The 16,295-nt window shown below is 45.8% G+C and overlaps 1 protein-coding gene across 8 annotated transcripts in view; it reads right to left on the bottom strand.

Annotated features, from left to right (window-relative positions):
- The window catches only part of GRAMD4 (GRAM domain containing 4), a 113,637-nt gene that overhangs the window by 79,409 nt on the left and 17,933 nt on the right, over window positions 1–16,295 (bottom strand). For all 8 annotated transcript variants that reach the window (XM_083575183.1, XM_083575184.1, XM_083575178.1 and 5 more), the window contains exon 2: window positions 2,313–2,523. In XM_083575183.1, coding sequence (XP_083431309.1) covers window positions 2,313–2,523 — 211 coding nt within the window. The remainder of the gene's footprint in view (window positions 1–2,312; window positions 2,524–16,295) is intronic.

Genomic DNA, 16,295 nt, shown 5'->3' with positions numbered 1-16,295 from the left:
CGAGACCTGCTCCCTGCCTTGCTGGGACTGACTCCAGCTACAAAAAGCTGAGGCTGCCGAACAGACTTTGGGGCTGGGGTGTTCTTTTGGGAGTTTTGTTGGGGGAGGTTGTTGCTGTTAATCGATGCTAACTTTTTGTATTTTTATTTTTAGATCTAATTACGATTTATGTGGAAATGGTTCCATTTGGTTGCGCACTTTTCGATGTGTTTTATTTATTGTTTACGACTACAGTGGTACCTCGGGTTAAGTACTTAATTCGTTCCAGAGGTCCGTTCTTAACCTGAAACTGTTCTTAACCTGAAGCACCACTTTAGATAATGGGGCCTCCTGCTGCCGCTGCGCTGCCAGAGCACACAATTTCCGTTCTCATCCTGAAGCAAAGTTCTTAACCCAAGGTACTACTTCTAGGTTAGCAGAGTCTGTAACCTGAAGCGTATGTAACCTGAAGTGTATGTAACCCAAGGTACCACTGTACTTTTGTTATGTTTGTAATTATGTACAGTGGTACCTTGGTTCCTGAACTTAATCAGTTCTGGAAGTCCGTTCTTAAACCAAAGCGTTCTTAAACCAAGGCGTGCTTTCCCATAGCAATGGGGGACTCAATGTACAAATGGAACACACTCAACAGGAAGCGAAACAAGTTCTGCTTCCAAGGCAAAGTTCACAAACCAAAACACCTACTTCCGGGTTTGCAGTGCTCTTAGTCCAAGTTGTTCATAAACTAAGCTGTTCTTAAACCAAGGTACCAGTGTAGATATTTTTATGTAAGCAGTCCTAAGCATGGCTTTAACTCTTTGAAATGCAGCAAATGACAAAATGATGATGATAATGAAAACAACAGATCAGATTTAACTCCACTTCCCAGTGGCCTGGTTCAGATATAACCCTGAAATTTACACCCTTCTCTGATTAGGATCTCAAATGTCTAATGAACTCATAGTTAAGCTCAGAGGATAGGTACACAGAGACATGAGTGACAGTTATTTCTCACCCTGCAGACAAGGATGCAGAAGAGGGAAGTAAATTGCCTTCACCATGGACCACTTTGGTCCAGAAGTATTACTGAACAATGATTGACAAAACTCAAAAAAGCTCTTGAAACATTTCACATCCTGATTTGTGGCTAATTTTTAATTATGGGTTAAATGTGGTGGTGGGGATCTGCAGCCCTCCAGATGTTGTTGAGCCACAAATTTCCTTTTCCCTGATTACTGCTGGTTGCCGGGGCTGATCGGAGCTGGGAATCTAACAATAATGGGGAAAACCAAAGGTTCCTCATCACTGAATTAGATGTTCAGATATCATCCGTCCAGAAAACAATCCATAGTTAAAGCATTAAGTGCACATGGGACTAATAAGAAAAACCAAATAGAGCATAATTTTCACTTTACAAACACTTAAAATGTCTTTCAAAATAAGAAAGTGACCACACACAGACACACATCGTTAGTGCTAGACAAAAATTCCTCGATTACATCCTTTGCTCTCTTTCCAACCGAACTGCCGTTGAGCAAATCTCTACTTTGCTGGCTAGAAATAATGTATTTATTACTACATGGGTTGCAAAAATTGCCTTGGCTGCAAGTAAGTTGAGAGCTAAGCAACAAGACAAGTATCATAAGGGGGGGGGTGAGACGTGGAGTGCTTAACTTATGTAAGTGTGATTTTTTCATTTTTGTATGCTTGCTTTGCTGTTCTTGTTGTTCAGTTTTAAATCAATTGTTTGCATCCTACGCATCGTGACCAATTGTGACAGATTATAAAGGTAAAGGTAAAGGGACCCCTGACCATTAGGTCCAGTCGTGACCGACTCTGGGGTTGCGGCGCTCATCTCACTTTATTGCCTGAGGGAGCCGGCATACAGTTTCCGGGTCATGTGGCCAGCATGACTAAGCCGCTTCTGGCGAACCAGAGCAGCGCACGGAAACGCCGTTTACCTTCCCGCCAGAGCGGTACCTATTTATCTACTTGCACTTTGACGTGCTTTCGAACTGCTAGATTGGCAGGAGCAGGGACCGAGCAACGGGAGCTCACCCCGTCGCGGGGATTCGAACTGCCGACCTTCTGATCGGCAGGTCCTAGGCTCTGTGGTTTAACCCACAGCGCCACCCGCGTCCCGTGTGACAGCTTATAGCTTTTCGCAATAAAGATTCATTCATTCATTCAGCCAGGAGTGCCATCTTGGCCCCGGGGCCGTGGGTGCCACGCAGCATGCATGGCCCTGGCACAGAATTTTGTGGGTGCCCGGCCCCTCCATGGGGAATTTTGTGTTGGGAGTTGGCACGTATGTCAATAGAACAGATACTTACAGGGTCTCTCAATTCATCGCTGTCTTTGCCTGTCGTACGAGGTATTTTCATAGGAATTTCATCTCCACATTCAGTGTCAGAAGCATTAGGAGACTCTGCTAAATCGAGGAACTCATCTCTCTTGTGACCTCTGAACCTTATTTTGTCTAACCTCTTTAGCATGTTCAGCACTGCTCCTTTCTGCTTTATCTTAACATGACGGTTGGAGTCCCTGCAAAACACAAAGGGGAGCGGGAGAGACAAGGGAAAGATTATTTTCGGGGGACATGCACGATAAACATTATAATTATACAGAGTGCTCTTATAATCACGTATTGAACGCTTGCGGCAGAAATAGTAATCCCGTTTCCGAAAGAAAGGAAGAAAAAAAAGCTTACATTTCAAAATCCTTTTTAAAATAAAAAAGTGACTATTAATAGAGAAAGCATTTTATGGAACAATCATTTCCACCAGACGGACAATATGAGAGCACTGAGGAATAGAACATCACAAAGTTTTGTGTCATTTGCTCGCGGAGCAAAACCCTTACCAATTCTACGTTTCAGAGAGGTTGACAAAATAAATTGTTATTTAGGAAACAGAGCTGTGCAAATCAGCTGGAAAACGCCAGGTTCAAATTTCAACACAGTAATGAACTCAGTAAGGGGACTTTGAATACAGAGATGATGATGATGATGATGATATCAACCTTACGGGCTACTTGGTAAAGTTTACTGGGATAATGTATGTGGAGTTATTTGATCACTTGAACAAGATATATATAAATACAAATCGTTTTTAAACTGCATTCCCCCCAAAAAATGGCAGCAAGAAAGCCGGAAAGCTTAGGAAGCAATAACCCTGATACATATTGAATCCTAATACAGTCGTACCTTGGATCCTGAACGCCTTGTGAGTTGAACGTTTTGGCTCCTGAACACCACAAACCCGGAAGTGAGTATTCCAGTGGTGAACAGTCTTTGGAACACAAACGTCCAACGCGGCTTCCGATTGGCTGCAGGAGCTTCCTGCAGCCAATCGGAAGCCGTGCCTTGGTTTCCAAACGTTTTGGAAGTCAAATGGACTTCCGGAATGGATTTTGTTCAACTTCTGAGGTACCACTGTATTACTAAGCTAGTATGACCTAGAGTGAAACGTTAAAAATTAGCAATGCACTGGATCGGTAATATCCCCTTGAAATTAGTTAATGCATTGGAAGTACAATGAGAAGCGCCCCCACCAGTAGCCATTGCAACCTCTTATATTAAAATTGTTAATTGCAACATCTTATATTAAAATTGTTAAGAAAGGAAATTAACGCAAATCAGGAGTGGCTCTTCCACATTTACAGATCTGTGCAAATGTTTTTGCTGTGCCCACGTTGGGGAACAATTCCCACACTCCCCAACTTACATAAACACACACATGCAAGCTCCTATTACCACAGCATTCCTATTACCACAGCCACACCATACAGAGAAACTCTGCAGCCCCCAACGGTGACTTCATCCTGTCTGCCAACTGTGTTAACAGATTCTTGGAAGGGGAAGATTTGAGATTCGAAGAAACAATGCAGAAGTCAACAGATGGAAAAGTCTGCCTTGCAACATAACCACGGAGAAGCTCGCAAGCCAATTCCGTCAGGCTAAATTTGCGCTTCTCCTTCTGGAAGCGGAAACCACACCAAGATTACAACACTTTTGGTGTAAAGGAAATCTGTGCACACTTTAGCTCAGAGGTTTTCAACCTTTTTGAGTCCACGGGTCCCTTGAGCAACTATATTCTGGGGGGCTCAGGAGCCCAGTTACGTCACCCCTTGCCTGCAGAGCTGGCAGCCTCTCATGCTTTTTTTAACACATTCCCATGTGTTTTCCTTCAGCCTCCTCTCCAATCCCCTCTCCTTGGGAGTCCTCTGGGCAGCTGTTGCCACTGCCCCTAGTTTTTGAGATGCACCCCACCCCAAAGAGAGGTGCCTCCTCACACTGCCCCACAGGGACCTGGGGCAGGGACCCGCTTGCTTGCTTACGCCAAGGCCGCCTCAGTTCCTGGTACCCAGCAACCCCTGGCCAGCCCCAGAGGCACCATTCGCCTGGGGAGCTTGCACAAACAGCTGTGCAAGACATTGGGAGTTGAGACACGAGAGGGCATCAGAGGAGAGAGGGAAGGAAAGAGGGACAGAGACCAGGGTTGCCCGCAGCACCCCTGACCATCATTTCAGGCGCCCGAGGGTACCACAGCACACTGGTTGAAAACCGCTGCTTTAGCTGGTTAACATAAAAGGTCCAAAGGTCGCAGCATGAGCACCGAGGAAGGAAACACGGACGCTAACATGGAACACCACAGCCACAGCTGATAAAGTTGATTTGGGAGGAAACGGAAAATAAATAAAAGTTAAAATTGTGGCTCAAAAACTACACGTTCTGGCAACTAGCTTCTGCTTAAAACCAGGTCTGCCACAATATGTATAAAGGAAGGCAGGGTCCAATATTTAGGCCAGGGGTCAGCAAGGGGGCTGGTCCACTGTTCCTCAGACCTTTGTTTTGGGCCAGACTATATTTTGGGGAAAAATATATGAATTCCTGTGCCCCACAAATAACCCAGAGATGCATTTTAAATAAAAGCACACATTCTAGGCTTGACAACCATATGTCAGGAGTGCTCTGATGGTGTTTCCTGCTTGGCAGGGGGTTGGACTCGATGGCCCTTGTGGTCTCTTCCAACTCTATGATTCTATGATTCTATGATTCTACTCATGTAAAAACACCAGGCAGGCCCCACAAATAACCCAGAGATGCATTTTAAATAAAAGGACACATTCTACTCATAAAAACACGCTGATTCCTGGACTGTCCATGGGCCGGATTTAGAAGGCAATTGAGCCAGATCCAGCCCTTGGGCCTTAGTTTGCCTACCCATGATTTAGACTATTAAATGAGGCATATTGATAAATGGGGCTGCATCTGCTACCAGTGTCAAAGAAATGATTCTTCAACATCAACTTCGTTGGACTGGTCGTGTTGTTCAGATGCCTGATGATCGTCTTCCAAAGCAACTACTCTATTCCGAACTTAAAAATGGAAAGTGTAATGCTGGTGGTCAACAAAAGGGGTTTAAAGACTCTCTCAAGGCAAATCTAAACAGATGTAGTATAAACGCCGACAACTGGGAAACACTGGCCTGCAAGCGCTCCAGTTGGAGAACAGCCTTTATCAAAGGTGTCATGGCCTTTGAAGACGCTCAAACTCAGGACGCAAGGGAGAAACGTGCTAAGAGGAAGGCACGCTTGGCAAACCCTCACCGTGATCAACTCCCGCCCGGGAACCTATGTCCCCACTGTGGAAGGACGTGTGGATCCAGAACTGGCCTCCATGGTTACTTACGGACTCACTATTAAGACTGCGTTCATGGAAGACAATCTTACTTGGCTGCAAGTGATCGTCAAAGAAGAAGCATCTGCTACTGACCACTCCATAGCCTCAGCCTGGAAATGTTTTCTCCCAGTGGAGTTGCCTACACTTATCAAATGAATGCTGAGGAGAGAAGCATCCTAGGAGTTATGCCATGGGGAGAGAAGCCTTGCTCTACGCCTGGCACCCACATTTTAAGACCTTATGAGGAACAGTTGAAGGAGCTGGCTATGTTTAGCCTGGGAGAGGAAACTGAGAAGAGATATGAGAGCCGTCTTCAAATATCTCAAGTGCTGACACATGGAAGAGGGAACAAGCTTGTTTTCTCCTGTTCTGGAGGACAGGACTCAAACCAAGGGCTTCAAGCTACAGGAAAGGAGATTCTGACTACACATCAGGAAGCACTTTCTGACGGTGGAACGGTCTCCCTTGGGAGGTTGTGGACTCTCCTTCCTTGGAGGTTTTTAAGCAGAGGTTGGATGGCCATCTGTCATGGATGCTTTAACTGATATTCCTGCAGTTCAGGCGGGTTGGACTAGATGACCCTTGGGATCCCTTCCAACGCTACAATTCTGTGATTCTATGACCCTCACCCACAATGCCCCTTTTGGCACTTAAAATTGTTTGGATCCCACCCCACCCACAGGTCCATACCACAATCTTATCTGCTTCATGTATTTACAACCCACTCCTTCGTAAAGTGTACCAAGGCAGCTTACAACATTTGAAAGATAAGGGAAAACGGTACACAAATATGCACAAAATGCCATTAAGAACATCAATAGGCACTGCTTGGTTAAAAAGAGAAAATTATGTTGTGAAGGCCTATCTAAGCAATGTGGTTTTCAGAAGGGTGGTTCTTGCCGAAACTCTAGTGGAAGGGAGTTCCACAGGGCAGCGCTTGTCACACCAAAGGCTTGCTCCCCAGTGAAGGCCAACTGAACCTCAGGAGTGTGAGAGAGCTCTTTGGATCTCCCGGGAGATGCAAAGAGCATCCAATGACTATAATATCAAATCACAAATAAGACACTACACACAGAGAGAGCTTTGAATATCCATCTCACCTCAAGCCATGGTTTTTGAAGACATTGAGCCAAGACTCACCAAGTGATGTGGCAGCGAGTAATGAGATTATCTATCTATACACACTCATATGATTCAGCCCTGAACAAAGACGCAAGGTGACGTTCGCTGAGCTCTGAGAAGTGTGGTGCGTTACTAACGTCATCAGACGTGAAATTAAGAAGCAAAACAGCATAAGAAATGCGGGCAGGTACCTGCGCGTTTGGTTTATTCCTCAAATAAAAAACGAAAACACCTGAAGAACTGTCTCTCGTTATTTCTTTTTAATCAACTGTCACATTCATGCATCCAGGCTCCCATCATATTTACATGTCAGCTAGAAATCGTGACTTCCTGTGAACAAGTGAGTCACAACTGTCTCACACATATATGGATTCACGTCGGGAGGAAACAAACCACAATTCCTGGCTTGCTGTTATCTCCAAGTCAATGCTTGTAGTTTGTTCTCGCTCCCCAAAAACCACAATTTGTTCCGCCAGCGAGGAGGCGGCAAACCACCCATGATGGTGGATGTGTGTTAACTGAGACTTATACCCATGACATGCGAACTAGGCTTCCAGAACGTTGGACAGCTGTTGCGTGGCAAGACCCTCAAGCTGACCCCCCATTAAGATAAATAAATTCACACGGACACGGATATTTTGTTTAAGGTTTTTGGGCAAAAATTTGGCCACAACTTTATTGATTACAGGAATGAGAGCGGTATTGGCTTAGGCATTGGCAAGACTATATCTGACTCCTGTCCCCTTCACAGGAAGTCTGTAAGGGTAAACCACCCAAAGGGAAATTGCTTCGGGGGAACCCGCCTGCATCTCCCCTGGTGTTCCCAGAGGCCTGGCATGACTCTAGCCCCTTAAGCGGACTTCGGACAGGAACCAGGCCCTAGATTCCTTTAACGGAATACCCTTGACACTGGAGGGGCAGGCGATGGCCGACCTCCCCTCCCCCATTTGCAATAAGCCAATGCCTAACTGCCAAACCTTACAAAGTTGTGACGATTGCTAAGAGGTAGGCAAAAACCAAGTGGCCCATGGCAATTTGCCAAGTGGAAAAATTCCTACCCGGCCCCTGACTCGAGCAGGCAACCAACCAAAGTCCAAAGCAAGGCCAAAGCCTTGTGACATGTCGTACTTCTGGTTTTATACTTTCCTCCACTATCACCCTTTGACATGATTGGGCAATAGCCCTGGGTAATTGTGGTGCCAGCCCGGCGTGCGTGCGATAGCTCCACCCACGCCAGGGTGGGGGGGGACCAGGTTGAGAGCCTGCCCGCAACCAGGACCATCTATTAAGATGATCCCAGCTCCCGTTGCTCGGTCCCAGCTCCTGCCAACCTAGCAGTTCAAAAGCATGTCAAAGTGCAAGTAGATAAATAGGTACCACTCCAGCGGGAAGGTAAACGGCGTTTCCGTGCGCTGCTCTGGTTCGCCAGAAGCAGCTTAGTCATGCTGGCGACATGACCCGGAAGCTGTACGCCGGCTCCCTCGGCCAATAAAGCGAGATGAGCGCCGCAACCCCAGAGTCGGTCACGACTGGACCTAATGGTCAGGGGTCCCTTTACCTTTATCTCTCACCCTCTGTGATAGCCCAGAAGAAGAGAAGTCTTGCTTCCAGATAAACAGCTCCTTTTCCATCTCTTGCAGCCTTCTGCAGATCACAAGTCCCATCTCCTTTGCAATCAACACAGTTTCCATCACGGTGTCCCGTCATGTCAGAAGTGGCTTAGTCATGCTGAACACATGGAAAGCTATCTGTGGACAAACGCTGGCTCCCTCAGCCTGAAAAGCGAGATGTAACTGCACCCCATAGTTGCCTTTGACTGGACTTAACTTTCCAGGGGTACTTTACCTTTTTTAAATAGGTAAAAGGTAAAGGACCCTCAACAGTTAAGTCCAGTCACAGACGATTCTGGGGTTGTGGCGCTCATCTCGCTTTACAGGCCAAGGGAGCCGGCATTTGTCTGCAGACAGTTTTTCCAGGTCATGTGGCCAGCATGACCAAGCCACTTCTGGTGCAACCGAACACCGAAACAGAGCAGTACGCGGAAACGGCGTTTACCTTCCCGCTGGAGCGGTACCTATTTATCTACTTGCACTTTTGGCGTGCTTTCGAACTGCTAGGTTGGCAGGAATTGGGACAGAGTAACGGGAGCTCACCCCATCATGGGGATTCGAACCGCTGACCTTCTGATCAGCAAGCCCAAGAGGCTCATTGGTTTCAACAGAAGCCACAGAATTTAATTTGCCGATACGCATCCAGGAATTGACCCCCCCCCCAAAAAAATAGTTAGTTTGTTTTTTCAATAAAGTATATAAGATCATAGAAAACTAGGATAAAATTTATCCAAGGCCACTTTTCATAATGCAAACATCAAACATAACCAGAATTAGGAATTAGCCAGGCGCCAGGCGCATTTTGTGAGTGGCGTGGGTCCAACTGCGACCACATGGAGATCTCTGGATGCCGGGCCGGCAACTGGGGGAAACAAAACGTCACATAGAGAATGATCTGAAATATTTTCCTTGGAGATTGAATTTGTTTTGATTCTGGATTCTTCTATTTGATGTTTCAATGTGTTGTGAACTTCTTTGAGATTCTTCTTTGAAATATATAGCAGTATAGAAACGAAATTATTATTATGGTAGTAGTATTTTTATTGCTAAATCCCACTGCAAAAAAATAATAATGCCTAGACATTCCATTGTGGTGATCATAACCTAGGTTTAAGGCGCCATTTGGCAACTAGACTATAGTATACCTGAGTTTCTATCACCGTTCATTAACAACAAAAACTGATTTAATAAACATATATCAGTACAGTCCCAAATTTAATTATTTTATGTAAGCTGCTCTGGAGATCCATCTGGGCCACGAGGTAAAGTAGAAATATTTAATGGAATAATACAGGAAACCCTCTTGTGCAAAGGAGCCTTTATAGGGTCAAGGTTAGGAGTCCTGTAAAAGTGTTCCCTGGTCTATTTTTAGGGTGCAAAGGGATCCCAACAATTAAGAGAAAGCCCTTCAGGGAAGCTGCAAGAGGATGTGACTCAACTCGATTTAGCACAGCAGGAGAGCAATAGAAACAGTGGCGTCTCAGTGCTTTTTTAAAAAAATAAAATGTCTCAAGTCTTCCCACAAACATCCTACACACAGTCTATTTCGGTCTTCAAAATCTAGAACTTTTCCCTATACAGATTATTAAGAGTCATCCTAGCTTATATAAAACATTCATAGGAAGCCATTCAGATATTTGAGAACACCATTCATCTCGTCTATAACACAGAGTTGTCCAATGTCCATGCATCTGAATCACTGGTTGTACTAGACAAGCAATTTTTTCTTTAAAATGATATATCCTCTTCTTATTATTGTACTTGGTGGCATATCTGCTCCCTCTATTTCCCCTTTACCTTCTGAAATAGCTTTTTTTTAAAAAAAAAAGGCGTTGACCTTTTAACATTAAAACTGTCCTACAGAACTCATGTGATGACATGTGGTTTAAATAAAAAGAGTAAAGCCATCGTTGGCTCTTTTATCCTTTTAATAGCACCCAAGTGACAAGCCGGATAAGTGATGAAACTCAGCCATTTTCAGCCTCAAAAGGAGATGGGGGCGGGGAGGAAAAGTTCAAATTTCCATATATCATACCAGCAAAAAAAATAAATAAATCAGTACTTCTACACTTAGGGACGTGGGTGGCGCTGTGGGTTAAACCACAGAGCCTAGGACTTGCCGATCAGAAGGTCGGCGGTTCGAATCCCCACGACGGAGTGAGCTCCCGTTGCTCGGTCCCTGCTCCTGCCAACCTAGCAGTTCGAAAGCACGTCAAAGTGCAAGTAGATGGTAAATAGGTACCGCTCCAGCGGGAAGGTAAACGGCATTTCCGTGCGCTGCTCTGGTTTGCCAGAAGCGGCTTAGTCATGCTGGCCACATGACCCGGAAGCTGTACGCCGGCTCCCTCGGCCAATAAAGTGAGATGAGCGCCGCAACCCCAGAGTTGGCCACGACTGGACCTAATGGTCAGGGGTCCCTTTACCTTTACTTCTACTCTTTGGGTATGGACTGCTAGGTTTTTATATATGAACGTTGCTGTTCTGATCCTAAAACGATTTTTGTTTCTGCCAGAAGCACAACACAACACAAATCTCTAACAGACACAACAATTGAGCTGAATTTTAGACTGAAAACCAGTACAGTGGTACCTTGGTTCTCAAACGGCTTAGCTGTCAAACAAATTGGCTCCCGAAGGCCAAAAACCCGGAAGCAAGTGTTCCGGCTTGTGGATGTTTTTCGGAAGCCGAACGTCCGACGCGGCTTCCGCTTGAGTGCAGGAAGCTCCTGCAGCCAATCGAAAGCCGCGCCTTGGTTTTCAAACGGTTTTGGGAGTCGAATGGACTTTTGGAACGGATTAAGTTCGAAAACCAAGGTACCGCTGTATCTCATAGGCTTCCATCCATTGTCACGAATACAAAATACAAGAACGATACGTGGCCTGTGTTTTGAAGCACATAGGTCATATTCAGAAGAAATACTGAAGAAAGAAGGTATTTTTCCTCCCCCAAGGTAAGGTCCTGGTGGTACAATCTGCAGAAGCCTAGGCCTGGTTGGCACTGCAGGATGAGAAGGGCACCGGTGCTAGTCAGCTCTGAGATTTCAGCAGCAGCTGCCAAAGCCATTGTCGGCTGAGCCATGCCAAGGCAAATCACTTGCATTTTGGCGACAGCAGCACACTCTGTTGTGTTAACAGTGGGAAGCAGAGACTCGCAGTGGAGTCTTTGAGTCACATGCCTGAGCACTGCTTTGCCACTGCTGTGCAGCACCGAGACATGCCAAAACTCTCAGACGTGTCAACCAAGAGATACACAGAGGCCGTGCGCGCACACAGGCAATGGGCAACACGATACTATCCTCACAACAGGCAAGATTGGCTAAGAGACAAAGACAGGCCCAGCAGTGTTAGAAACTCACGATATACTGTATTTTTTGCTCTATAAGACTCACTTTTTCCCTCCTAAAAAGAAAGGGGAAATGTGTGTGTGCGTCTTATGGAGTGAATGCAGGCTGCGCAGCTATCCCAGAAGCCAGAACAGGAAGAGGGATCGCTGCTTTCGCTGCACAGTGATCCCTCTTGCTGTTCTGGCTTCTGAGATTCAGAATTTTTTTTCTTGTTTCCCTCCTCCAAAAACTAGGTGCGTCTTATGGTCTGGTGCGTCTTATGGAGGGAAAACTATGGTATGAGCTAGGTGCCAAACAGCTCCTTTAACCAAAGGTTGCAGTCACCAAAATGGAATGTCTAGTTGCCATTTTGGGGCAAGACGGCTCTAAAGTCTTATTTTTCAAACGATGACTATGATGGATTCTCAGTTCAACATCTGGCTAGTTCAGATGACAACACTGAACTAGGTGAGAGAACTTAAAGAAGAAAGGTCACTAGAATCATATATTGACCGATTCCAGTCTCTTTCTACGAATGGTGACTGCTCCTGGCTCAGGGTGCACAGAAAAGGCATTTTGCTTCCACAAATTTAGTCTGATTGTGCAGATAAAACATAACTGATAGAATTCTACAGGATGGGGTATTAAGTGTGTGAAATCAGTCCAGATCCAATGATCCCCAGATGGTGGAGACGTCAGGAGCCATCCTGGCAGCCGGGCATCTTCACTTGATTGCAAGTGGCCGACAGTCAGGTGCAAAATGCGCCTGGTGCCTGGCTAGTTTTGAACACTGAGGGTCACACAGTGAGCTTTTCAATAAATGTACCGTATTACCTTGAATATAAGCCGCACCCACAAATAAACCACAACTTTAACATTCAGCAGCTTGGGGGAGGCTTGGGAGCCGCGGACAGAATGGGCGCCGTTACTGGGGGTTCCTGGGCTGCTTCCGGGGGGGGGGGGGGGAGCCGCGCCACTTTGCCAGCAGCGTAAGGTCGTGAATATAAGCCACACTTTAACTTTTCACGATCAGAATTGGGGGGGAAAGTGTGGCTTATATTCGGGCCAATATGGTACTCACGTTACGATCTTCCAATGTCAAGTTCCCGTCAAAGTTATTCCTTTGTAAGAGGACTTTAACATAAATCAGCAGCAAATGGTATGAGTGAGGGATGTTTTAGCTCAGGGGAAAAAAACCACACAGTGCTACCAAGAAGCAACAGGCAATGTTAGCGTCGTCACAAATTTGGTATACGAAACGAAACTGGCCAAAGGACCCATGTCAGAACCGGCAATGCTTGATGCCCTCAGAATTTCAAGGAACAGAGCTCAGGCAGACAGACTCCTGCAAGTGCGACTTAAGTCCAGGAGAAACCCCAAGATCAGCACATGCTCAACAACAGATGCTATAGGGCTAGCATCTCTGATCACTGTGCTGACAACCTGTGGTCAAGGTAACAAAGAATGTGAGAGGATGCGACTCAGGACATGGACCAAGCACCTAGCAGCCAGAGCACCTAACCATGGTTAACTATGCTCAGAGATTACAGTCAAACCTTGGTTCCCGAACATTTTGGAAGCCGAACAGACTTCTGGAACGGATTGCGTTCGACAACCGAGGTTGGACTGTACTCTCATGTTATTTTGAACTGTACCAACAAACATGATGTTCTTTCCTCCATGCAAGATTCTCCCCTAAGTTATTCCTGAATAGCAGGAGGTTGAACTAGACGGCCCTTGGGTTTCCTTCCAGCTCAATGAGTTATTTAAGGTTGGGCTTTCATGTATGAGGGATGCAGGTGGTGCTGTGGTCCAAACCACTGAGCCTCTTGGGCTTGCCGATCAGAAGGTCGGCGGTTCAAATCCCCGCGACGGGGTGAGCTCCCGTTGCTCGGTCCCAGCTCCTGCCAACCTAGCAGTTCAAAAGCACATCAAAGTGCAAGTAGATAAATAGGTACCACTCCATCGGGAAAGTAAACGGCGTTTCCATGAGCTGTTCTGGTTCACCGGAAGCGGCTTATCGTGCTGGCCACATGACCCAGAAGCTGTCTGTGGACAAATGCCGGCTCCCTCGGCCAGTAAAACGAAATGAATGCCGCAACTCCCGAGTCATCTACGACTGGACCTAACAGTCAGGGGTCCTTTTACCTTTTCATGTATGAATTGCTCGCTTCGATAACAAAGCGGCCAAATAAATGTATGCTGGTTTTGAGAAAATTCAGCTTTAAAAGGCAAGAGCCAGTCCACCACTCACAGTTTAAAGCTGGTGTCCAATCAAGTCACACTCAGAAGATTTAAGTTAGCCGTAAATTAAGCCCGCTGTTTTCAACACACCTGCTCTGAGTATACCATCTTCAAATGCAATCTCTAGGTTACAACTCACCTGTAAGCAAATCCTACTGCAGTCAGCAAGGCTTACTTGTAAGTAGACATGCAAAAGGTTTGCACATACCGACTTCTAATTAGGCCACTCTTTCCACGACAGACTGCATTTAGACTTTCTTCCTGGCCGATGCGAGGGCGGACATGGAATTTGAGAAGCTTTGTCTTCTTAGCCACCTAGCCACTTCCTTACCCACAAAACCCCATAGCTCATTTTCTTAGTAAAGGAATACGTGTTTCACTTCTTCTGCCTTCTTAGAAGCACCAACGTTCTTGCAGTCCTTTCTCCGGACAAATTTTATGTGCAAACCGCATTAGGAAAACAGCCAGAAGGCTCTCAAGAGAATTCATGAGACAAGAGAAATCTGAAGGTGTGGAGGCCTAGCTTATTTTCAAAACGTGCATCCACTTCGACAAAGGATTCCCATGCCGTGTTTTATTTTACTTGCGTTCATCAGGAACTGCACGGAACGATGGTTGGGGAAACTTTTGTTGGGGTGGTTGGGGAAACTTCCATTAAATGTGTGGGAATAGTTTGCACATCCTCTCCTGCAAGAAATTCCAGGAACTGTAGTTCTGTGGTGAGTAAACTATGGTTCTCAGGAATCTTGGGGAGGGGGGGTTGCTTTGAAGCTACAGTAGGTATAGAGCCGTTAACACATCCATCCCAAACTTTAGTTTACTGCGAATTTCCTTTTAGAGCTCCTCTAGTAAACACTGCCTGTTGTCGACTGTGGATAATTGTCAATAAAACCCACATTTTGAACACTTATTCCAACGCTATGCTAACACCACCACCACATTGGTAAACCTGTGACAATCAAATATCAAGACAACACAGCTGGAACTTCTTTTTAATGCTTTCCCTGATTTAAATCACTTCAGCCCCTATAGTTGCCACTAGCCATGTGAGAGGAGAAGATAACTATACATGTTTTACTTCTTTTTTACCTCTTCAAAGGCTGAATAGCAGCTTTTACGGGAGTGGGGTTAGTGTGTACACTCAGCACCAATACAAACCCTCGCAGCTGCTTTTAGGCAAAGAAAAAGCTATCATGGTATCGTATTATAGATCTTACACATAGTTTGGCCCCAAGACAAATCATGTAAAAGGAGAAGGCTGGATGCTAACTATGTGCTTATAACCAGGGCTGCAAACACCCTGGACCTTTAAAACACATTCAAAGCACATCCTCCGCCTGCAAAGAATTGTGGGACTTGCAGTTTAAGGGTGCTTAGACTTGTAGTTCTGTGACAGGTAAACTACAGCTCCCATAATTCTCCCTTTTCGGGGGGGTGCTTTGAATGTGCTTTAAAGGTCTGGTGCGTACGCAGCCTAAGTTTCAACAAAATGCTTTTTCCTCCCTTAACCAGTGCAAATACTGTGAATATCGGGCAAATACTCAGAGTAGAATCGGTGAAAGAAATTTCAGTTACTCAGGTTTGCTGATTTCAATGGGCCCACTCGACTATGACTATGATTATCCGCATTGAGATCACATTGTTACGTCGGGCTTCATAAACGTTGCTACTGAAAATCTGCAAGATAAAGAAATATTACAGAGTGCATCGCTGACTCCGGGTGGGACTGGCATTCCGTCTTTCCTCATTCAGCCCAGTTGGCAAAACTTGATTTTTTTGCCTCCTTCCCACACACATCGCTTGTCAAATATGCGCAGCAGATGGAAAATAAATGGAAGAGAAAGGCAAGTTACTAGAATACACATGGCACCCAACTCTGTTGCACACAGAAAGTCTTAAAATAAACATATTAGGGTGTTGTTGTTTTTCTTCCTTGCAACTAACACGCCTGCAAAGTGCCACGAGGCAGATAAGTGCCCCATATGTTGTTGTTTAGTCGTTTAGTCGTGTCCGACTCTTCGTGACCCCATGGATCAGAGCACGCCAGGCACTCCTGTCCTCCACTGTCTCCCAGTTTGGTCAAACTCATGCTGGTAGCTTCGAGAACACTGTCCAACCATCTTGTCCTCTGTCGTCCCCTTCTCCTTGTGCCCTCCATCTTTCCCAACATCAGGGTCTTTTCCAGGGAGTCTTCTCTTCGCATGAGGTGGCCAAAGTATTGGAGCCTCAGCTTCAGGATCTGTCCTTCCAGTGAGCACTCAGGGCTGATTTCCTTCAGAATGGAGAGGTTTGATCTTCTTGCAGTCCATGGGACTCTCAAGAGTCTCCTCCAGCA

Source organism: Podarcis filfolensis, assembly GCF_964270895.1.
Source record: "Podarcis filfolensis genome assembly, chromosome: 10".
Classification (NCBI taxonomy): Eukaryota; Metazoa; Chordata; class Lepidosauria; order Squamata; family Lacertidae; genus Podarcis; species Podarcis filfolensis.
This window is presented reverse-complemented; position numbering and strand designations above follow the sequence as displayed.